The 21,762-nt window shown below is 55.4% G+C and overlaps 2 protein-coding genes across 2 annotated transcripts in view; one reads left to right on the top strand and one right to left on the bottom strand.

The window, feature by feature from the left end:
• Positions 1-1,232: 1,232 nt before the first annotated feature.
• Positions 1,233-10,565, bottom strand: INHBC (inhibin subunit beta C). Its single transcript, XM_044994364.1, has 2 exons — positions 9,931-10,565; positions 1,233-2,977 (listed from the first exon to the last, which is right to left on the bottom strand). The coding sequence occupies exons 1-2, from the start codon at positions 10,256-10,258 to the stop codon at positions 2,235-2,237; spliced, it is 1,071 nt and encodes a 356-aa protein (XP_044850299.1). The 5' UTR covers positions 10,259-10,565; the 3' UTR covers positions 1,233-2,234.
• Positions 10,566-13,022: 2,457 nt separating this feature from the next.
• The window catches only part of R3HDM2 (R3H domain containing 2), a 115,133-nt gene continuing 106,393 nt past the window's right edge, over positions 13,023-21,762 (top strand). Inside the window, exon 1 of the mRNA XM_044994698.1 lies at positions 13,023-13,246. The gene's annotated coding sequence lies outside the window, so the exon portion shown is untranslated. The remainder of the gene's footprint in view (positions 13,247-21,762) is intronic.

Here is a 21,762-nt window from a genome sequence, read left to right as displayed (position 1 = left end):
ACCTTGCTCCTGGTGTATGGGGTGGATCAGGGCCATGGCTGCAATGCACTGAATTATGGGTATTCTTGGTTCCAGAGTGGGCGGGGGCAGAGCAGAAATTAGAGCAGCCCTGAGGCTGCTGTAAGAGCAGGATCTGGACTAGGTGGAGTGGAAGGTGGCTTCTATCCTAGCCCTGTCGCATTGGAAACTGCAGGGGAGAGCGGAACCCAGCCCCGTACTCCAGAGTCGGCCCCGCGGTGCTGCCCTCAGACCCCGCTTCCCTGGCTGCATCTGCTGGGGCCCACGATCCAGGTGGCAGCGAGGTTCTCCGCACGGAGCTCAGCCTTGGCTTTGGGAGTCGAGGCAGGGTCACCCCAGGTTTCCCAGCAGGAGGCCCGGCCCGGTTTAGACACCCGACCTGCCGGTTGTCCTGCCCCCTGCCCTCCGAGCAGGACAGGCCTGGGGCAGCTCATTCTCCAGCCCCTAGCCCAGGAGCGGCGCTGGGGCGCAGCCAGGAGCCCAGAGCCAAGCCGTGCTGAGAGGCCCCCAAGCCGGACGCTCTGCAGGGGACCAGTCCGGATGTCCCCACTTGGGGACCGTGTGCACGTGTCAGACCCAGAGCCAAGCGTCCCTGAGCCAGCTGCATGATGTCCTCAGGGGCCTTGGCTGTTGGATCAGATCCCATCTCGCCAAAGAAACAGAAAAGATCATGTTTGCCCAGCTGGGGGAGGACTTTTGCCCCCCAGCTGGCTTGGCACCCCTCCGCGTGCTGTTTGGGTGCGTGGATGCGAGTTGAGCAAGCAGCGATTGGTAACAGCTCCCACCATCCCTGCTACGCCCCCTCTCCGCCCCCAGCGGGCCGGCTGCAGAGAGCCAGGATCCGCAGCCCCACGCTCCCGAGCGCTGCCCCTCGGGAGGCGACCCCCAGGAGCCGGCAGCAAGAGCCTGCGGCAGGGGCAAGCAAGTCCCGGGCCCCCTGAGGCTTGGGGAGCTGGCAGCAGCCTCTCGAGTAGCCCCTGGAATCAGGGCGGGCCCTGGCGTGCGAGGCCGAGCCTGCCTGGCCCCTGATGGGGAATGGCTGGCGGGTGGGGGCAGCCCTGGTTGGTTCAGCTCCCGGTGCCCGCTGGGCGCTGCGCAGCACTAGCCGTGGCAGCTGCGTGGTGGCTCCAGGCACCGGCTGGGGCTGGGGCAGGACTGGGATCCGCGTGTGGCGATGGGGAGGGACTTGCGAGCTGACTGAGGTGACGCGCACACAGATGCAGCATTTTATTGAGTGCACAGGACAGAGGCTGCTCAGGGAGGGAGGAACAGGCACTTTAAAGGGCTGTGGGCGCCTTACGGACAGAGAAGCCGGGGCTGCATCCCTCCCGTCGGGACCAGCTCGCCTCACCCCAAACCGCTCTCCTGGTTCCACAGGACTCGACGCGTGCCAGCTGGCCTCCCAGGCTGCAGCTCCCATTCGGTGCCAAGTAGGGTGACCAGATGCCCCGATTTTATAGGGACAGTCCCGATATTCAAGGCTTTTTCTTCTATAGGGACCTATTACCCCCCACCCCCATCCAGATTTTTCACACTTGCTGTCTGGTCACCCTAGTCCCAAGCGACATGAAGTGGCCCCCTGTGCCCCGCCCCGCTCAGCCGCAGACCCAGAGATCCCAAGGCCCCTTGTGACTGTCTCGTCTGAGCCCCTGGGTAGCATCCCCACCGTTGTTCCGAGAGCAGAGCTTTTGGAAAATCATCCAGTCCCAATTTCAAAATGGCCCGTGATGGCGAAGCCGCCCGGCCCTTGGTAAACTGTGCCCATGGCTAGTTACTCTCCCCATCAGGAATTTACGCCTTCTTTCCTCCCGCCTGAATTTGTCTAGCAGCACTGACCTCCTCTCTGACCCTGCCCAGCATCTCCCCCGGCGGTCTCTGAGGTCTGGGGGGCTCGGGCCAATTTCCCTGCAGGGTGGGTCTTCACATGGCAGAACCCACTGCTGCAAAGGGCCCTTGGTTGGCGTCTGCAGGACGGCTCGGGAAAGGGCAGAGGGAGGCCGTTGGCTGGGGGGTGAGATTCCAGTACCCGTCCTCCGGAGAGAAGGTGCTTGACACGGCACGGTTCAGCGGCACGATCAGTCACGTACACGAAGGACGTGAATTCCAACAGCAGGACCAGTGGGAACGGGGCCTCGGCGGGGGAATCTCTGCCCAGTCCCGGTTGGAGGGAGGAATTGCTCAGTGCCAAGGCAGCTGCGTGCGCGCCAGGCAGCGGGTTAGGTGCAGCCGCAGGCCTCCACGATCATGTTGGGGATGTCGGTCTTGACGACGTTGCTGTCCTGGTCGTAGTAGAGCAGAGAGAGGGGCCGGCGGCGCGTGGGGACGCAGCAGGAGCTGAAGGCGGCGTGCGCGTCGTTGGCCTTGATGAGATTCAGGATGGCTGTGTGGAAGGAGGCGGCCAGGCCGGGCATGCCGGCCACGTGGGTGGGGCAGGGCCCCGTGCAGTAGTTCATGCGGTAGCCCTCGGGCTGGATGATCCAGTCCTCCCAGCCGATCTCCTTGAAGTCGACGAAGAACTGCTTCCTGCAGCACATCCTGGAGTTGCTACTGCACTCGACGGCCCGGCGGCGAAGCCGGTGTCGGGGTCTGGCCCGGGCCTTGGCCACCATGAACGGCCGGTGAGAGTCGCTGCTGCTGAGAAGCAGGGCAGGCTCCGGGCTTCCTTCAAGCTCCAGCTCCGCCGTTAGTCTCTGGCCGGCTTTGCTGAAGAAGCTCTGGACAGCTGTCCTCACCTCCACCGCGGCCCAGCCTCCCCGCTTCACCTCCAGCTGTCTGCTGCCCACCAGCGTCGGGTTTGCATCGCCCGGCTCGGACAACAGCAGCTTCGCCGTGACCCTGCGCGCGGGGCCGCTGGGGGCTGCCAGGAACACGTACATGTCGGCACGGAGGACGTGCACGCTTCTGCCGGCGTCCTGGGTGAAGCGGAAGTGCAGACGCGTCCTGTTGGGAGCGGTGGGCCCTGCAGACAAAGCAGCAAGGGGGGTATTAGGAAAGGAAGCAGTGAGGGCTCCACTGCAGCTGGGCTAGGCTGGCATTGGAGGGGGGGCAGGAGTGCCCTTTCTATTGGGGATGGGGGGAACTAGACTGGAGGGAACAGGAGACCACTGCATGAAATGCTAAGCCCAGCTCTGGGGCCACGGCGTGGGACTCCACCGACCGGGATATGCCACGCCTGGGGTGGCCCTACGTTTTCCTTCGCCTCCAGACTTACTCCAATGGCGAGCAGCGGAATATCGGCTAGGCTGGTAATTCTGGTGTCCTTTCCTACATTCCCTTTGCTGGTAAAGCTGGAGAAAGATATGGGGCCAGATCTTCAACTGGTGACAATCCTCATTGACTTGAATGAAGCGACACTGACCCGCACCAGCTGAGGATCTGGCCCATTTTCCACTTCCTGCTGCCTGAATCACTGTGCAGTGTTACTGTGCTGTTTTATCTCACCCCAGAGGCAGCTGCATTTCAGCAGGGGATGGTGAGATCCTTGCCTATAGCTGCTGTTCCCAGATCCCTTAGGAGACGCCGCCTATAAATGTAAGATCACCGTTCTCCCGGCATTACAGATCTAAATCCGAAAAGAAAAATCCCTTTCTTTGCGTCTGGATCGAGAGCAGAGGTGAGCAAACTATGGCCCGCGGGCCACATGCGGCCTGTGGGACCATCCTGCCTGACCCTTAAGCTCCCTGCCGGGGAGGCTCGTCCCCGGCCCCTCCCCTGCTGTTCCCCTTCCCCGCAGCCTCTGCTGCTGGCCTCTGCCAGTCCTGCTGTTCTGAGCGGCATGGTAAGGGGGCGGGGAGGTTGGATAAGGGGCAGGGATCCTGGGGGGCAGTCAGGGGGCGGTTGGATGGGGCGGGGGTTCTGAGGGGAGCAGTCAGGGGGTGGGAAGTGGGAAGGGGTGGATAGGGGGCAGGGGCCAGGCTGTTTGGGGAGGCAAAGCTTTCCCTACCTGGCCCTCCATACAGTTCTGGAACCCCGCTGTGGCCCTCAGGCCAAACAGTTTGCCCACCCCTGATCTAGAGGATGGATTGATGGGCTGGGCCATGATGCATGTTCATTTGCAGCCACATCTCTGCGCTAGGAGATTCTCTGTCCGGGCCTGCATCGGGCTACGATGTATTCCGGGGGAGCACTGTTCTGGGATGTTTGAAGAACACAGTGTGTCATTCCTTTGGCCAATGGGCCTGCCTGGGACATGGCACGGGGCGTCCAGACCTGCCTCCGTGGGTGTACAGACCCAGTACCACGGAGGCTCCCTGGCCAGCAGCTCCTTCCACAGGCACAGTGACATCCATGGAAAAATACACACAAGGGCCGGGCCCGGCAACCGTCTTGCTGGCTGCACTTCAGACAGCTCCATGCCCAGCCAAAACCATTACCAGGAGACTCCTGCGCCTGCCGGCCCGGGCCGCCCTGGCTGCCCGCTGGTGAGCTAAGCAGGCGGGTGCTAGTGAGTCTGTGGGTGGGAGCCTGACAAAGAAAGCCCAGTGCTTTGGTGGTCTTCTCAGTCTGGCCCAAGCGAGCCCTTGGCAGAGTGCTAGGGGGCGCGGTGCTGGCTTTCACCGGAAACACCATCTTCATCGCCATCGGTGCTAAAGAGCTGATGGTGCTTTTTATATAAAATGACAGGATAGAATGTGAGGCTGGGGTGTCAGCCCTGGGGCGCTGGCTAAATTCTGCATTGAGAAGTCGCTTTTTATCCCAAGCACCTGGTATTTCAGCTGGATATGTTGATCTTCACCTCCTCCACCTAAGAACCGGGTGGGTTAGTGCTGCTGAGGGAGGGTTGGGGCTGTGTTCCACCCCAGAGGCGGCTGAATTTCCATGGAAGGAGAAATTAATCCTGTTTTACACTGGGGGAGTGAAGGATCCCATAGCACTTTACAATCTGTATGCACTCAGCAATGCCCTCTGAACACGGAGCTGCATCTGGGGCGGAACATGGCAGCTGTTCGACAGCAGCATCCCCAACCATCTAGCGCCCCCTGTACTCTCTCCACAGAGTTACATTAGCTCCTCTCCCGTCTAGCTTTGAGCTAACGAGTCAGAGGGTTTTTCAAGTACACCTCTACCCCGATATAACGCTGTCCTCGGGAGCCAAAAAATCTTACCGTGTTATAGGTGAAACCTCGTTATATCGAACTTGCTTTGATCCGATGGAGCACGCAGCCCTGTCCCCCTGGAGCACTGCTTTACCGTGTTATATCCGAATTAGTGTTATATAGGGTGGCATTATATCGGGGTAGAGGTGTACTGTACCATAAAGCACAGTGGAACAAAAATTCAACTAAGCAAAAGGCCTCATTCACCGCTGCCATCTACCGCTGCCTTCACCGGGGGCCAGCCAGCCAGCCATCGACCGCTGCCTTCACCGGGGGTTAGCCAGCCATCTACCGCTGCCTTCACCGGGGGTTAGCCAGCCATCTACCGCTGCCTTCACCGGGGGCTAGTCAGACAGCCAGCCATCGACTGCTGCCTTCACCGGGGGCCGGCCAGCCAGCCATCTGTGACGTTATGAGTGTGATATAATATCTCCTTGAAAGGTGAAAGGGCCAGAAAGAGTTAATTAACTCATAGACTGACCTGACCCATGGGTGAACCTTAAGGACTGGTTAGGCAGATATGTAAATGACTAAAGCTTTGAAATGCAAGTCTGCATTGTTAGAGGTAGAAGGGGAGATGTTTGCTCAGGTCTTGTGATGTCAGCAAACAAGTCTTGTCTATTGCTATAGTTTTAATTCAAAGATCAAAAAAGGAATATTAACATTTATAATGATACTTGAGTGAAATAGTATTATTGTCTATGTGTCTCTTTGAAGGTTGTGCTAACCTGTATCTGAACTGTTTAATGGATAAATTACTCTGTGCTAATTGCCAGGATGTTTGGGGGAAGGAGTTAAGCCTATTGTTTTCTCAGGCCAAAAGGCTGCTGGAAATGTATAAGAAGCCTGGGACATGATCCTGCTTCATCTCAGATCTGCTTTGGGTTTCAAGAGCGGGAAACCTTAAGCCATAAGGATTGAGATCCCCAGTCATTGACTGGAGCCACTCTGAATATGGACATTGGACTATAACCTATGGACTATTTCTAAAAGGACTTTTGGCAACTACAAGCTCATCTCTGCTATGTATCTGAACCTCAAGAATTGAATTCAAGTCTGTCTGTCTATTGATCTTTTAACCAACACTCTCTCTCTTTTCTTTTTTAATAAATTTTAGCTTAGTTAATAAGAATTGGCTATAGTGTGTATTTTGGGGAAGATCTAAGTTATAATTGGACCCGGGTATGTGGCTGATCCTTTGGGATTGAAAGAACCTTTTCTTTTATATGATGAAGTAAGATTCTCAGAAATCATCATCATATCTGACAGGTGTGTCTGGAGGGAGGCCTGAGGCTGGGCACTTTAAGGGAACTGCGGGGTTTGGACTTCTAAGTGACCAGTGAGGTATGTGGCAGAGCTCTGACCTTGCTCCTGTGGGTCCTGCGCTTCTAGGCGGTTTATGCTTAGCCTCAGTGGCTCACTGTGACCCTCCACGTAGCCCTTCTCTCTCTAGGGCCAGGGTCACAGTCTACTGAGCCCTTTTCATCATAGGCTGCAAGGAGGTTGGTGAGAGAACTCCCACCGTCTCTGTTCAGCCTCCTGTCCTGACAGGGACCTGACTTCCCCTCCCAGGAGCTGTTCCTGTAGTGGTGGGTTGGGGGGAACCCGGGCCCGCCCTCTACTCCGGGTTCCGGCCCAGGGGCCCTAATGGCAGCAGCTGTTGGCAGCCAACCTTTCACTGCCAGAGTTGCTACATTTCCCTGGGCCACTTCCCCACAGCTCTCCTGCTTCTCCCTTCTTCACCCTTACCTTAGGGCTCCTTTAACGATGGTTTGAGGGTGTCTTCAGTAACCAGCCCTTCAGCCGCACTTCCTCTCCCCTGGCTCCCTGACTCCCCTGCCTGACTGGAGTGAGCCCTTTTTATAGTATCAGCAGGGCCTTAATTAGAGTCAGGTGGTCACATTAACTGAATGGCCTCACCTGACTCTTTACAGCTTAATTAGAGTCAGGTGTTCTCATTAGCCTGGAGCAGCTCCTGCTCTGGTCAGTCAGAGAACAGAAAACTGTTAATCCAGTGGCCAGTATATCTGCCTTCTGCTATTCTGCTGTACCCAACTGGCCTGGGTCTATCACAGGTACTATAGAAGCTGCTTTGTGCTGGTTTGGTAAATCTAAGTATTGAAATAACCACCAGCATTTGGGGGTTTGTCTGCCCCGTTTGGTTTGCAGTTCACCCTGATTGAGTGACCTCAGCTGGCTCCCACGGGCAGCACCGTCATACCATCTACCGCTGCCTTCACCGGGGGCCAGCCAGCCAGCCATCCATCTACCGCTGCCTTAACCGGGGGCCAGCCAGCCATCGACCGCTCCCTTCACCAGGGGCCAGCCAGCCAGCCATCTACTGCTGCCTTCACCAGGGGCCAGCCAGCCATTGACCGCTGCCTTCACCAGGGGCCAGCCAGCCATCCATCCATCTTCCGCTGTCTTCACCAGGGGCCAGCCAGCCAGCCAGCCATCTACTGCTGCCTTCACCAGGGGCCAGCCAGCCAGCCAGCCATCTACTGCTGCCTTCACCGGGGGCCATCCATCCATCTACCGCTGCCTTCACCGGGGGCCAGCCAGCCATCGACCGCTCCCTTCACCAGGGGCCAGCCAGCCAGCCATCTACTGCTGCCTTCACCAGGAGCCAGCCAGCCAGCCATCCATCTACCGTTGCCTTCACCGGGGGCCAGCCAGCCATCTACCGCTGCCTTCACCAGGGGCTAGTCAGCCAGCCATCTTCCGCTGCCTTCACCAGGGGCCAGCCAGCCAGCCATCGACCGCTGCCTTCACCGGGGGCCAGCCAGCCAGCCATCGACCGCTGCCTTCACCAGGGGCCAGCCAGCCATCTACCGCTGCCTTCACCAGGGGCCATCCATCCATCCATCCATCCACCGTTGCCTTCACCGGGGGCCAGCCAGCCATCTTCCGCTGCCTTCACCAGGGGCTAGTCAGCCAGCCATCTACCGCTCCCTTCACCAGGGGCCAGCCAGCCATCGACCGCTGCCTTCACCGGGGGCCAGCCAGCCAGCCAGCCATCGACCGCTGCCTTCACCAGGGGCCAGCCAGCCAGCCATCTACTGCTGCCTTCACCAGGGGCCAGCCAGCCAGCCAGCCATCCATCTTCCGCTGCATTCACCAGGGGCTAGTCAGCCAGCCATCTTCCGCTGCCTTCACCAGGGGCTAGTCAGCCAGCCATCGACCGCTGCCTTCACCAGGGGCCAGCCAGCCAGCCATCGACCGCTGCCTTCACCGGGGGCCAGCCAGCCAGCCATCGACCGCTGCCTTCACCGGGGGCCAGCCAGCCAGCCAGCCATCGACCGCTGCCTTCACCGGGGGCCAGCCAGCCAGCCATCGACCGCTGCCTTCACCAGGGGCCAGCCAGCCAGCCAGCCATCTACCGCTCCCCTCACCGGGGGCCAGCCAGCCAGCCATCTACCACTCCCTTCACCGGGGGCCAGCCAGCCATTGACCGCTGTCTTCACCAGGGGCCAGCCAGACATCTACCACTGCCTTCACTGGAGGCCAGCCAGCCAGACATCTACCGCTGCCTTCTCCGGGGGCTAATTCTGCTCCACGGCCGAAATCTGCTGCTGTGAACGGGACCTGCCCTGCTGACTTAAATGGTGTTTCACCCCGCTATACCCACAGAGAATGTGGCCTTATGGAATCGTAGCAGTGGGCTGGAAGGAACCTCGAGAGTTTATCCAGCCCAGCCCCCTGTGTTGAGGCAGGACCAAGTAAACCTAGACAAGTCCTGACAGCTGTTTGTCCACCTGATCTTAAAAACCTCCAGCGAGGGGGATCCCACCACCTCCCTGAGCCTATCCCAGAGCTTAATTACTCTTATGTTCTTATGTTCATAGTTGGAAAGATTTTCCTCATATCAAACCTAAATCTCCCTTGGTGCTGATGAAGCCCAGTGCTTCTTGTTCCACCTTCAGTGGATATAGAGAACAATTTATCTCCAGCCTCTTTGTAACAGCCCTTAACACACTGGAAGATGGTTATCAGGTCCCCCCATCAGTCTTCTAAACTGCCCAATTATTTTAACCTTTCCTCACAGGTCGGGATTTCTAAACCTTTGATCATGTTTTGCTGCTCTCCTCTGGACTCTCCGGTTTGTCTCCATCTCTCCTAAAGTGCGGTGCCCAGAACTGGTCGCAACACACCAGCTGAGCCCCCGCCGCGTGTCTTACGCCCAACACACCTGTTAATACAGCTCCAAATGACATGAGCCTTTTTCGCGACTGCGTCCCATTGTTGACTCATCGGCAATTTGTGATCCACTCTCCCCCCCCCCGACCCTTTTCAGCAGTACGACCACCTCGCCAGTTCCCCTCCCCGTGACCAACATGTAGTTGTGCGTTGGATTTTTCCTTCCTCAGTGACGTACTTTGCCCTCTGTCTTTATCGGCTTGCATCTTGTTGATTTCAGATCAATGCTCTGATTCGTCAAGGACTTGAATTCTAAACCTGAAGGCCAAAGCTTGCTACTCCTCCCGCCTTGATGTCATCCGCAAGCTGTAGCAGCATTCCCTCCACTCCATTACCCAAGTCACTGATGAAAATATTGAATAGTGCCAGACCCAGGACTGACCCCTGCAGAACCCCGCTAAACACTCTCCTCCAGTTTGACAGTGGACTACTCTTATGTGTTTATTTCCTTGCGGTGTAAGGTTGGATGTAAGTGCTCGGGGGAGTGATTTATGTTCCTGCATCCTTTTGGGGTTGCAATGGGGTAAAATACCCCCATGCAGAGGCCCCTCTTGGGGGATGATTTCCCACGATATGCCCCTGCAGCACCCCTTGAGACACCCCGTGAGACCTTACAGACCTGGCTCAGCAAAGCTGAGAATCTCATACTCTTGCTCATCAGTCTTGGGGCTCTGGTTTGGCATCTCCAACGTGACGTTCGGGTTCGTGCGCCCGACACGTAGCCTCCCCAGAGCTGTCAGGAGGCCAGCACTGAAGACTGGCTGGGTCACATTGGGTCGCTCCTTCAAATGCAGCTTGGAAAGAATACTTTGCTTTGCTAGCTCAGTGAGGAACGTCTTCTGCACCTCTGGGTCCAGGGCTGCCATCTCGCAGGCAGGGCATCTACCTGCCCCTGGCTCGGCTACTCCGATGAGTATTAAAAGCAGGAGGGCTTGCCCGGTGGCCATCTCTTTCTGATCCCCGCAGGCAAAGAGAATAGGGATCCAGCAGGCTGATTTTCTCAAACAGCACAAGGTCAGTTACCACCACAGCAATGGAGCTGGGTTCCCGTCTGGAAAAGGAGCCCCACAAAGTCAGTGCCGGGAGGGTCAAAGCCAATGTGGAGGCTGCACTTCTGTGAGCTGATTTCACAGCCCCACTCCTGGATTACTGGGAAGTCTCGTTTCACTGCTCTGACGCAAATATTGGCTGATCCCAGTGCAGATAAACGCCCCTCTGATCCCGCAAGAACGTTCCCGTAGGACACGGATTTTGGAGGTGTTAAGGTAGACCTGGGGGAGAGATGTGTTTGGGGTCCTGCTGGATCTGGCTGGGTTTTGTGACTTAGAAGCCAAGATCAATTAAAAAAAAAAAAGGCTGAAAACATGGCTGATTTGGGACTGAACACAGGAGTCAGTGTGTGACTATTACATTTGTACTGGGATAGTGACTACAGGTGTCAGTCAGGTCAGGGCCCCGTTGTCCCGGGCGCTGGACAAATGCACACAGCCTGTCCCTGCCCCACAGAGCTTGCAGTCTGTGTGTGGCAAAGAGTTATTGGCAGACAGCTGGTCCCAGCATAGGAGAGCGAGTGGCTGTAGCAGAGACAGAGCTGGAGGAGAGGTATTCCCAAATCTCAGGCTGGGTCTGCTTTACAGACTGTTGCTGGCACGGCTCCCTCGGTCAGCGGTGGGATGGGGTTGTGATCTCTGGCCGACAAAGCTATGTTGCCAAAAGCCCCTAGTGTAGACACAGGTGGCTAGACTGATAAGGGTAGAAGCCACGTCCACACAAGGAGCGCTTTGCCAGGACAGTATGCTGGGACAGATGCACTAGCAAAGCACTCCTAGCGTAGGGCCATAGCTACACATCTCTGGCACTGGAGCTATATTGCTGTAATGCCCGAGAGGTGGTGGTGGGGGTGCGTAGATGCTACCTACAATGATGCAGCGGGTTTTTCTGTTGTAGGCAGCATCGACCTGGCTGTCTACACTGGGGGTTAGATTAGCATTGCTACGGCACTCAAGGGTGTATCGCTTTCACCCCTCTGAGCGCTGTAGCTGTGTGGTAAACCAGGCCTAGCCCTCAGACAGCTGCCGCTGGGACCAGCAGGCCAGAAGATTTGAGGTGGATGCCAACAAATACATTTTGATGGTGGGAAAAAAAAAATCAACCAGTTTTACCCAGCTGGCCTGGGGCAGGGAAAGGCCCGTATAGAGCTGGCTTCATTTTTTCCAATCAAAACACACTTCTGACAAATAACCTGTTGACCAAAATTAAAATTTCGCATTTTGGTTAAAAATGCTCTTGTTTTTTTTGTTGGGGAAAAAAAAAAAAGGGAAATGGGGTCTGGGGCAGGAGGTGGTGTGGAACAGTGGGGAGGCTGGGGGGCTGGAGAAATGGGGGCAAGAGTAGTGGGGGTGGGGGGAGCTGGATGGATAGAACAGTGAGGGGCTGGATCAGTGGGTGGGGGGCCCTGGAGGTGGAAAAGTGGGGGGGGGGCTGAAGCAGGGGGGCTAAGAGAGCAGGGGGTGGTGGAACAATGGGGGACCTGGAGCAGGATGGGGGAGCAAGGGGGTGGGAGAGGTGGAACAGTGGGGGACTGGAGCAGGGGGATGGGGGAGCGGGGGGTGGAACAGTGGGGGCTGGAGGGAGGGGTTGGGAGAGCAGGGGGGCCGGGGGCGGAGCCTCCCCGCGCATGGGCACTGCGGACGCGAGGCAGGCTGGGGCGCTCGCTCCCCCTTTAAGGTGGCGCGGGGCCGCAAGGCTCCGCCCCTCCGGGCCGACAGGGGCCGCTGCGGGGCGCGTCTCGCTGTTGCCCCTGGCAACGCGGCCCGGGGTAGGCGGCCCGGGGCGCGGCGCGGCGCGGCGCGTTGACGCGAGGCCGCACGTAGCGGTGACGCAGCGCGCACGCCGGCTGGGGGAGGGGCCAGCAGCTTCTTTCCTTTTTTTTTTCTTTCTTTTTTTTTCTTTTCCTCCTTTTCGGTTTTTTTCCTTCTTTTCTTTTCTCCGCCCGCCCCCGGCCCCCCCCGGCCCGGCCCGGGCCCCCCCCGCGGCACCGACCCCCCCGCGGCCGCCCCGGCCCCCCCGATCCCAGCCCCGGAACCCCCGAACCCCCCTCCCCGCTCCAGAGGAGGGGCCGGGCCAGGCCCCGCTCGGCAGAGCCCCCCCGCCCCCGGGGGCGGCAGCGGAGACCAGAGAGGGAGGGGGGCAGACCCCCCCGGGGTAAGTAAAACTCCCCCTTCCGCCCCGGAGGGGGGGCTCTGGGGGGGGCTATTACCCGTCCCCTCGGGGGGGGGAAGGGGCTAGACCCTCCCCCAGGGGTGGGGGAGCGGGGGGGGAGGGGTTTAGCAGCCCCCTACGTTCGGTGCTTGGAAGGGAGGCGAGGGGCGTTACCCCCCCCCCTTTGGAGTTGAGAAGTTTGTACCCAGAGGAGGGTGGGGGGGTGTCACCAGCCCCCTTCCCGGGCTCGGGGTGGATGGCAAAGGCGCCCCCCCTTCCCGCCCCCCGCTCAGCGTGGGGCCTGCGGGAGGCCCAGCCCCGGGCCAAGGGGCAGGTGGGAGCACAGGTGCGTGCTCAAAGGCGGAGTCGTTTTCCTGTCCTCTAGCGGCGCCCCGTTGCCCTCCCTTCGGCCCTGCTGCTTTGCACTTGGGTGCTCCGAGAGGCCCCCGGGGTCTCTGCTGTTGGAGATTCTTGTGGGGGAGCGAAGGGTGAAATTGGGGAGGGGGGTTCCTCATCTCCCAGCTTCCTGAGGGTCCCCCTTTGTTCTGAACGTCCCAGGCCAGTGCCTGAGGGTTGGGGCTCTTGCTTCTCTGGCCACCTGCAACTTCTGCAGGAGCCAGGAACCAGCAGGAGGCTTGAAAAGCTTCATGTGGTGTCAGCATGTCGGGGAGCTTGTAACTGGCCACCTGCCTATGCCAGTGGTATTCTGGGACCAGTGTCTCTGGGAGTCAGAGGTAAAGGGATGTGTCCAGATGGGATCTGAGGGCATCTGAAAGGCCCAAAGTTTGTGATAACGTGGGGGTGAGGGTGTTTGTGGCCTCATTCATCTCAGAGAGAGAGAGATTAAAGATTGTGAAGTGTTATGAGATCTGTTGATGAAAAGCGCTCCGTAAGAGAGAGAAATTACTGTTATTTATTGTTACTCACAAACTACCTGCACGCAGCACTTTCGAAAGGCAGCTAGCAGCCACCTCTGGACTGGAGGGCAGCAGCTGGCGATATGGGGAGAGGAATTCTGGGCCTGGAAATGAGAGCAAACACCCTGCTCTTTTGAAAAGCATGATGGGAACTTTAATATCCTTACAGAACAGGGCCTTTGCTTTTAAGAGCTCCTCTGAAAAATACAAACACAGTAAACTTCCTGGGACTTGGTTTGTTTGCCATAAGGCTGGAGAGCAGGCCAGGCCAGTGGTCTGTATTATATAGTTCACTGTCCTCTGTCTGACCATCTATGGATGCTTCAGGGAGAGTTGCAAGAAGCCCCTTAATTATAGAATAAGGTTCTTAAAAGGGATGTTTCATCCAAACCACTGTCAGTTAGCCATTGCCTTATGCCCTGTGTCAGGTTTTATCCCTTACAGTATTTGTTTAATATCATGTTTAATGTAACTCGCTATTTTCGCTATCCTATCCCGTCCTCTGAATCCTGCTATGAAGATCTCTTTTGGCAGTGAATTTTGCAGGTGGTGTATAAACATTTTCATTTGATCAGTTTCATTGGACGTGTCCCTGTGATCTCGTGTTAGGAGAGGGTAGATAGGAGCCCCTGTATCATGAGTTATTTTATGAACTTCTATCACACCCTCTTCTGTCCTGTCATCTCTTGAACAGTCCCCATCTTCTGTGGAAGTCTTCCCAGGCATCTGATTGTTTTTCATGCCTCTCTCTGAACTGCTTCCATGCCTATTTTGAGATAGGGTGACCAAAACTGAGCCTTGGGATCTGAGGCCCACGCCGCTGAGCCAATCTCTATGGTTTTATGTGATCTCCGTGATCTCCAACCTTGCAGAATCTTCTTGCAGAAGGCCAGTTGCCCTGGGCTGTCCAAAGAGTGCCCATGCTCAAGTTACGGTGAGTCATGCTGGCTGCTGGAATGGTGGGCCAGGTACTAGTCCTATCATGGCTGGACTATTGTCATAGGATTGCAGTCTCTTCACAATATGGGCTAGATTTGATTTATGCCTCCTCCCCTTTCCTTTATTTCTCCTGTATTGTACCTTAATGCAGGCAGCTAACCTAGCGGCTCCTGAGCTGAGCATAAAACATAAACTTGTACATAAAGCCCTTAGCAGCTTCTCTTCTATCGGAGTGGTGTCTGGGCCTGCACTTTGTGCTCTGTCTCTGACCTGTAGGTTGATTACACCTTCTGTGCCCTGGGGGAGCTCCTGTCATGAGGCCTCCTCTCCTCTAGTTCTGTGTCAGGAGACGCCTGTCTTACCATACGCGCACCTGTGGTTCGCCTAGGCTCCTAGCTGCAGCCAGAACACCTTGTGCTGGGATCGAGAACACCTCGGGCTGGCATCCCCTCGTGGCTTGCAAGCAAAATAGGGCTTGGCCAGTGCCTGGGAGAACCCGCAGAGGCATGATTGTTAGATGTACTTTTCCCTCCGAATTGGTGGGGAGCTGCTGAAGGGACTATGAAACTAAAACCCCCGTTAAGATTTTCAAAAGTGACTAATATTTTTAGCTGTCTGGCTTGAGACAGGCACTGCAAAGGGGCCTGACTTTCAGGGAGTGGGTGCTCAGGACTTTCCGATAATCAGCTCCCTTTGAGGTGTTTCAAGTTGGGCTCCCAGAAATTAAGGGCATAATCATTGTTACTCACTTCTGAAAAGCTTGGCCAAGGCCATTTGTGGCTTTCAGAACTCCCGTGGCTGGCATGGCACTCCCCCTGCCCCCTGAATATGGGGTATTCAACTCTGCGTCTTGACCAGATTCCAGCTCAGGTAATTAGACTTGATTCTTGTTCACTTCCTGGCCTAAACTGTCTTGTACCATTGCTGTGCGCTGTTAAATGGGTGCTGTGTTTGGTTCCTGAGGTGGCTGCATTTCAGTGCGTGGTGAAGTGATCCCTTTGTTATACCAGCATGCAAACCACTTGTCTGATCTCAAGGCCTTCTGTGGCCAGCTCCCACTTCAGTAGGTATTTATGCTTAGCTTAGTGTGTGATCTAAGGGCTGGTCTGTACTGAAAACTGACATTGGCAGAGCTCAGTGTCTCAGGGGTGTGAAAAATCCACGTGCCTGAGAGATGTAGCTACGCCGACCCAACCTCTGGTGTCACTGACCTACCTACTGCCCCTTGGGAGAACCCCTCCCATTGCTGTAATGAGTGTCTGCACCAGTGGTTCTCCATCTATTTACCATTGTGGACCGCATATGAAGCTCTCCGTGTTATGTGGGCAGCATCCACATGACATATATATTACCTGTATGGCCCCAAGGAGGTCACGTGAGCCACAACTGTGTGTTGATTGGGTCGTGGGTTGAGAACCACGGGTCTACACGGAAGCGCTATGGGGCTGTAGTGTTGTGAGTGGAGACATAGCCTCAGTCTATGAAAGGAGCTTTGTAAATGTAAATTTCTCATTTAACTTAAATGTTAAATGCCTGAACTCAGAGCATTTCTTTTAGCTGCCTGCTCCCTAACTTCTTGGGGTGGGGGTGGGAAAAATGCCACCATTTCCAAGGAAGTTGCATGGGGATGGGATCCCCCCCAGCGCTCTTCGTGTCGCTGTCAGCTTTTGAAGCTATATCTGGTCTAGTGTAGCAGTTTGCAGTCCCAACCTCTCCCCCTCATCCTAGTGTTCTCAGACTGCTTGGTGCTGTCTCTTCCTTGCTTCATCTTTCCCCTGCCTGTGTCCCACGGAGGGGTTCAAGGTCATGACCTCCTAGGGAGGCAGGGTGGCTCAACTGCACTTTGTGTTACTCTTTTGGCGGTGGGGGCAGGAGCAGAGTCTTCCCTTGTGGGCTCTGCCACAGACCTGGGTTCTTTCCTCCTCCGCGTGGCTGGTTGCAACTCTTTGCACGCGCTTGCTGGGAAGCAGGAGCAACGGAAGGTGCACGGCCCTGCGAGTTATCTCGTTCCTCCTAAAAGTCGCAATTCTCCAACAAAAAAAATTCAAAAACAGACTCCAACGCGAAACGGCAGAATTGGAATTAATTTGCAAACTGGACACCATTAAATTAGGCTTGAATAAAGACTGGGAGTGGATGGGTTATTACCCAAAGTAAAAACTATTTCCCCAAGCTAACTTTTCCCCTACTGTTACTCACACCTTCTTGTCATTGTTTGAAAAAGGCCATCCTGATTATCACTACAAAAGTTTTTTTCTCCTCCTGATAATAGCCCACCTTAATTGATTAGTCTTGTTAGAGTTGGTATGGCAACACCCATTTTTCCATGTTCTCTGTGTATATATATATCTTCCTACTGTATTTTCCACTGCATGCATCCGATGAAGTGGGTTTTAGCCCACGAAAGCTTATGCCCAAATAAATGTGTTAGTCTCTAAGGTGCCACAAGTACTCCTCGTTCTTTTTGCTGATACAGACTAACACGGCTCCCACTCTGCAACCGTTCCTCCAAAGGAAGCTTCCATCGTTCTTAAGACATCGGATTCCTAGGGCTTAACTGAGTGGTTTGGTATTGGGGGACGGGGGAGTTCTTTGGAGGAGCAGGATCTTTAGGATCTTTCCTTGGGATCCAAGGAGCAGCCACCAACGGGGACACATTTCCCTGCAGACTGACTCTGGCGTTCCTAGAAGGGGAGCAGCACCTGGGAAACAAGGGGGAGAATTGAATAAAGGCTGCAGAGTTAAAGCTTTAGTAACCACCCCCAGGTTGCGCCCATGTTTGTGAGAATGTGACCTTTTCCTGCCTGCGAAGGTCCCGTACGCGCCCGATGCACACGGGAATTCTTCTCTTCCGTCACTCTGGGCAGCAGCGTTGGTGTGTTTCAGTCCCCAGCCCATTTGCCAGAAATGAAACGGACGAGCACACGTGTGTGTCTGCAAATCAAAACACAGCTGGCCGAGCTACTTTTAGGCCTCCCAGCCTTCATGCTCCTTTAACTGTTCTCCGTGTAAAGAAATTCCACCAGTGGCTGGCCTGGGTTCAATCCTCCTTGTCTCTGACGCCAGCTGAAGTGGGCTTGGTGCACCTGTTGCCTTCCCGGCTGGGAATTCAGCCTACATGTTCAGTCTCCCTTTGAACATTCAGGCCTGCTTTCTCTAACCATTTAGAAAAGTTAAGATCTCTCACTGCTTTATTCATTCCCCCCAAATCCATTCTGCTTTTTCTGCCTAAGTTCTCTCAAGTGTGAATGGCATAACTTCCCTGCCTCTCCTCTTAAATTCGTGTTGGCAATCCTTAATTAAGTCATAGCTGTGAGTGTCCCCAGTACTTTCCTTCAGAGCAAAGGTAGCAATTTGGTAGTTAGCAGCCTGTTTGCCTAAATCCTTTGTTAAATACAGCTGTTCTCTCAGTGTCTCAGCACTCTGTCTGTGCCTCCTGTATTTTCAAAGAGCTGTGAAATGTATTTGCTGAAGATTTCCCATCTCTTTCACTGGCTCCCTTGGAACGCAAGGGTGGATTCCATCTGGATCTAAAGTCCTGGCAGCTTTCAACTGTTCTCTCTTTTTTTTAATGGAAGAGAATTTAGATGCTGATGAAAGGTGCTAGGTTGATAGCTCTGGAGACTGATTTATTCTGCCTACTGAACTGGCACAGCCTAGGCATATTTGCATAGCGGCTTCACCCACCAGTAAACCAGGACTCCAGATTTAGGGGGCCTGTAGGAGTTAGGGGGTCCGTCTCCTGGCCAGTTCAGCCACTGGCTTATCTGAGACTTGCTAGCTGTGATGGTAGATTTCTGTGTGTGTGCGGGGGCGCCTGCATTGAAATCCTCCAGCTCCTTCCATGCAGGCCACCAAATGGCCATTTGAAAAGAGAACCTGCCGCTCCTTGGATTTGGTTCCCTGGAGGTGAGAAGGGCTGTATCCCATTCCCTGGCTGCTTCCGCTCCCCAGCCAAGACCTGGGGCTGGATCGGAACCTAGAGGTGAGTAGCATATGGAGCTGTTGTATTCGCTCGTTCCATTTGCTGCATGAACACGGAGACAAAATGCTGAGCCGTTTAGTAACGTTGGACAGTAGTTCAGTAAACTGCTGGCCTCCCATCTGGGGTCTTAGTAAGTTTTATTCACTAATGCAGGGGTGGCCAACCTGTGGCTCCGGAGCCACATGAGGCTCTTCAGGAGTTAATATGCGGCTCCTTGTATAGGCACCGACTCCGGGGCTGGAGCTACGGACACCAACTTTCCAATGTGCTGGGGGGGGCTCACTGCTCAAATTGACAAGGTGCCACTTGTGCTCCCCCACTAGCGACGCTACTGGCTGGGAGCAGGGGGGAAACTGATGGGGGGGCTGCTGATGTATTACTGTGGCTCTTTGGCAAGGTACATTGGTAAATTCTGGCTCCTTCTCAGGCTCAGGTTGGCCACCCCTGCACTAATATCTCATTGAGGTCTGAAGTTTGGAATGAATGGCTGGAATCCTGTGTCGCCCAGTCTATCCCCTTGGCCCCCAGCGTTCCTGTGTTATTCCAGGGGAATATCCAGTCCCATTTTCCCCTTATCGATTGATCACCTGGCTGATTATCAGATGCGCAGTGTGCTCGCTGGCTGAGGTTTTGAGGATCATAGAATCATAGAATATCAGGGTTGGAAGGGACCTCGGGAGGTCATCTAGTCCAACCTCTTGCTCAAAGCAGGACCAATCCCCAGACAGATTTTTACCCCAGTTCCCTAAATGGCCCCCTCAAGGATGTCTCTGTCCTTCGTCCCAGGGAGACAGTCTTGACTCTTGCCCGGTGAGCAAAGATGGACGTGATTAAATATACAAGCCCTGCTCTGCCATCCCACTCTTGGGGCACTGGCAATCGTTGCAATGGAATGAGGCAGCAGAGAAACCAGTTCAGGACCATAAAGATCAACAATATATTTTTTTAAAATTCTGATAATCAGATAAAATTGGGTCAATCTACCTGCATTTACTCAGGGGGCTCTCCCCTATTATGAATGATTTATTTGTGCTGTGGTAACATCCAGGAGCTCCGTTTTGCGTGACACCCTGACACCGCCACGCTCTTCCAAGCTCTCCCCAGGGGAGGTGCCGCTCACAGCAGATTGTGCAGATGTTCAGAATATGAGCGTGCAGCTCTCCGATCTCTGCTGGGCTCCTTGGTGGGCTGGAGTGTGTCTCTCAGGTTCCTGGTGCATGGCTCCTTGAGGGCGGAAGGAAAATAAGTGGTGGATGCACCAAAATGGGATGCTGCTTGCCGCAAATGGTGGAACTGAGGGGGGTCTTCCTTGTCTTGCTTACATGAGGAATGGAAGAGTTACCTGTGTTGGCAATGAAATGCTCTTTACTGGGCATCTTGAGTCTATCCCTCACTGAACTGAATGGGGCCCTTCCTGCCTCACCAAGCTGTGGCCCAGGGTCTCGGCTGGCTTCTCTTTGGTTCAGCGTCTCTGGATTGGTTGGCTCACATTTTTTACCTTCCTTTGCTGCCAGGCCAGCAGAGATGCAGGGCTTTGTGTGCACACACATTTGTACCAGTTTAGCTAGAGCTGTGATGTTGCACTCGATTTGGTTAAACCAGCGCAGCGCTGGGTGTGGCCTACATTAACTTAAACCCATCTCACTTCACCTTAAGAGATGTGTAAAGGGGGATGTCTACAAAGCAGTTAAACAGCTGCAGCTGGCCTGGGTCCGCTGTCTTGGGCTCAGGCTGTGGGGCTGTAATATTGCCGTGTCGACATTCAGGCTCAGCTGGGGGTCCCAGAACTGAATGTCTACACAGCAATTTTTAGCCCTGCGAGCCCGAATCAGCGGACCCAGGCCAGCTGCAGCTGTGCGGTGGGTCTTTATTCCAGTGTAGATGTACCCAGGATGGCCTGTCCCTTTAAGGGCCAGGAGGCCTGGGGTTAGCCAGCTCTGTTCAGTCCGCCCACTTGTGCTATAAATAACTGCATCTCCGCCGGAGGGGGCGGAACAGACGGGCTGGGGCTCCCCCTGAAACACTGGGCCCCACTAGAGGACTGAGAAGACTGTTGCAGGAGTAGCTCCAGGAAGCAAGCTGGGCTTCTGTGGAAGGCCCTGTAGTGGGGTCTGGGAGAGGGGCTGGGATGGTGAAGGAGCCTGGGAAGTCAGGGCTCTATCCCAGAGCCAGAGAGAGTCCAGAAGATGCTGGAGGGGGGATGCTGGAGAGGAGCCCAGGCATGACAGAACCACCCTTGTTGTGTGAACTTCTATTTGGACTTTTGTGACCCTGTAAGACGTCCAGACTTGACGTAACTTAGCCAAAGGGCTGAGTCCTGGACAGAGACAGGACAGCGCAGGGTCAGAGGTGCGATCTCCAGGGAAAGACCCTGCAATGCCACGCCCTGATGCCAAGGGGTGCCGAGGCGATTGGTGGAACACTAGGTTTAAGCTGATGCAGGGCCAATACACTGCACTGGTTTAGTTAAAAGGGGTGTGATCCCATCCCTTTAGTTAAACTGGTGCAGCTTTGCACGTCTTGCTCTGTTTTACTGGAGAAGAGGGTGTTGGCATATGTAGTGTAAATAAAGCAAGTTACACTGAGGATGTACCTAGACCCTGCATGACCGATTTCTCCTCCTTGGGCAGCTGGCCTGCAAGGCTCTGGAATTCTGCTGCTGGTCAGTGTGTGTGTGTGTGTGTGTGTGTGTGTGTGTGTGTGGAAGGAGCAACAGTAGTGCTTCAAATTCAGTATAAATTAAACAAATGTCTGTTGTTGGTGGCCCTCCAAATCTAGCCACCATGAGTTGGTTGATGTTCTCAAGGCTTCCTCCCACCCCCACAAGATTTCAGTGGCTAAAGAGGGGGTGGGGGTGGCCAGGCCAAATGTGAATGAGTGACCCTGTGATCCTCTGCATAAGGTGGCAATGTCACTTACTCAGATTCAGGCGGGCTGCCCCCCGGTGAAGGGGGGCTGGGCCAAACCTGAGCAGTGCTGTGACCCTGGGGCGCCGGCGAGCAGATTGCAGCACTGGGAACAGGGAGCCGAGCCCACCCAGTCCCGTGCAACAGGAGCTACTTCAGCTGGGATAGCGGGTTTGGGGTTCACAGTGGGACAGTCCTGTGAGACCTGGGACTGTTGAGAGGTACACCAAGGTGTCGCAGCAGCAGTGTCTTGAGGAGTAGAGGCAGCAGACCTATGGGTCAGCTCGGGGAGTAAAGGCAATGCGCAAGAGAGTGTGGAGAGGTTTGCGGGAGAAGCAGACAAACTTGGTTGGGGCTGGCCCTGCTGGCAAAGCAGAGGGATGGTGGATCAGAGACCGTCTCTCTGTCTTTAGCCCCCACTGACTGTCACGTTCCCCACCGCCTCTGGCTTCTCTCCATGATATCCAAATCCCCTCGTCTGCATGCAGATGCTTTTAGTTCCC

The sequence above is a fragment of the Mauremys mutica genome, chromosome 20, assembly GCF_020497125.1.
Source record: "Mauremys mutica isolate MM-2020 ecotype Southern chromosome 20, ASM2049712v1, whole genome shotgun sequence".
In the NCBI taxonomy this organism is placed as follows: Eukaryota; Metazoa; Chordata; order Testudines; family Geoemydidae; genus Mauremys; species Mauremys mutica.
The sequence above is the reverse complement of the archived record's forward strand: the minus strand, read 5'-3'. Positions and strand labels throughout refer to the sequence as shown.

Bases quoted from the DNA above. Each gene is read 5' to 3' on its own strand.
- INHBC (XM_044994364.1), bottom strand. From the start codon at position 10,258: ATGGCCACCGGGCAAGCCCTCCTGCTTTTAATACTCATCGGAGTAGCC. The intron at 2,978-9,930 runs GTCTGTAAGGTC...CTTTGTCTGCAG, and splicing joins TCTCAGCTTTGCTGAGCCAG to GGCCCACCGCTCCCAACAGG.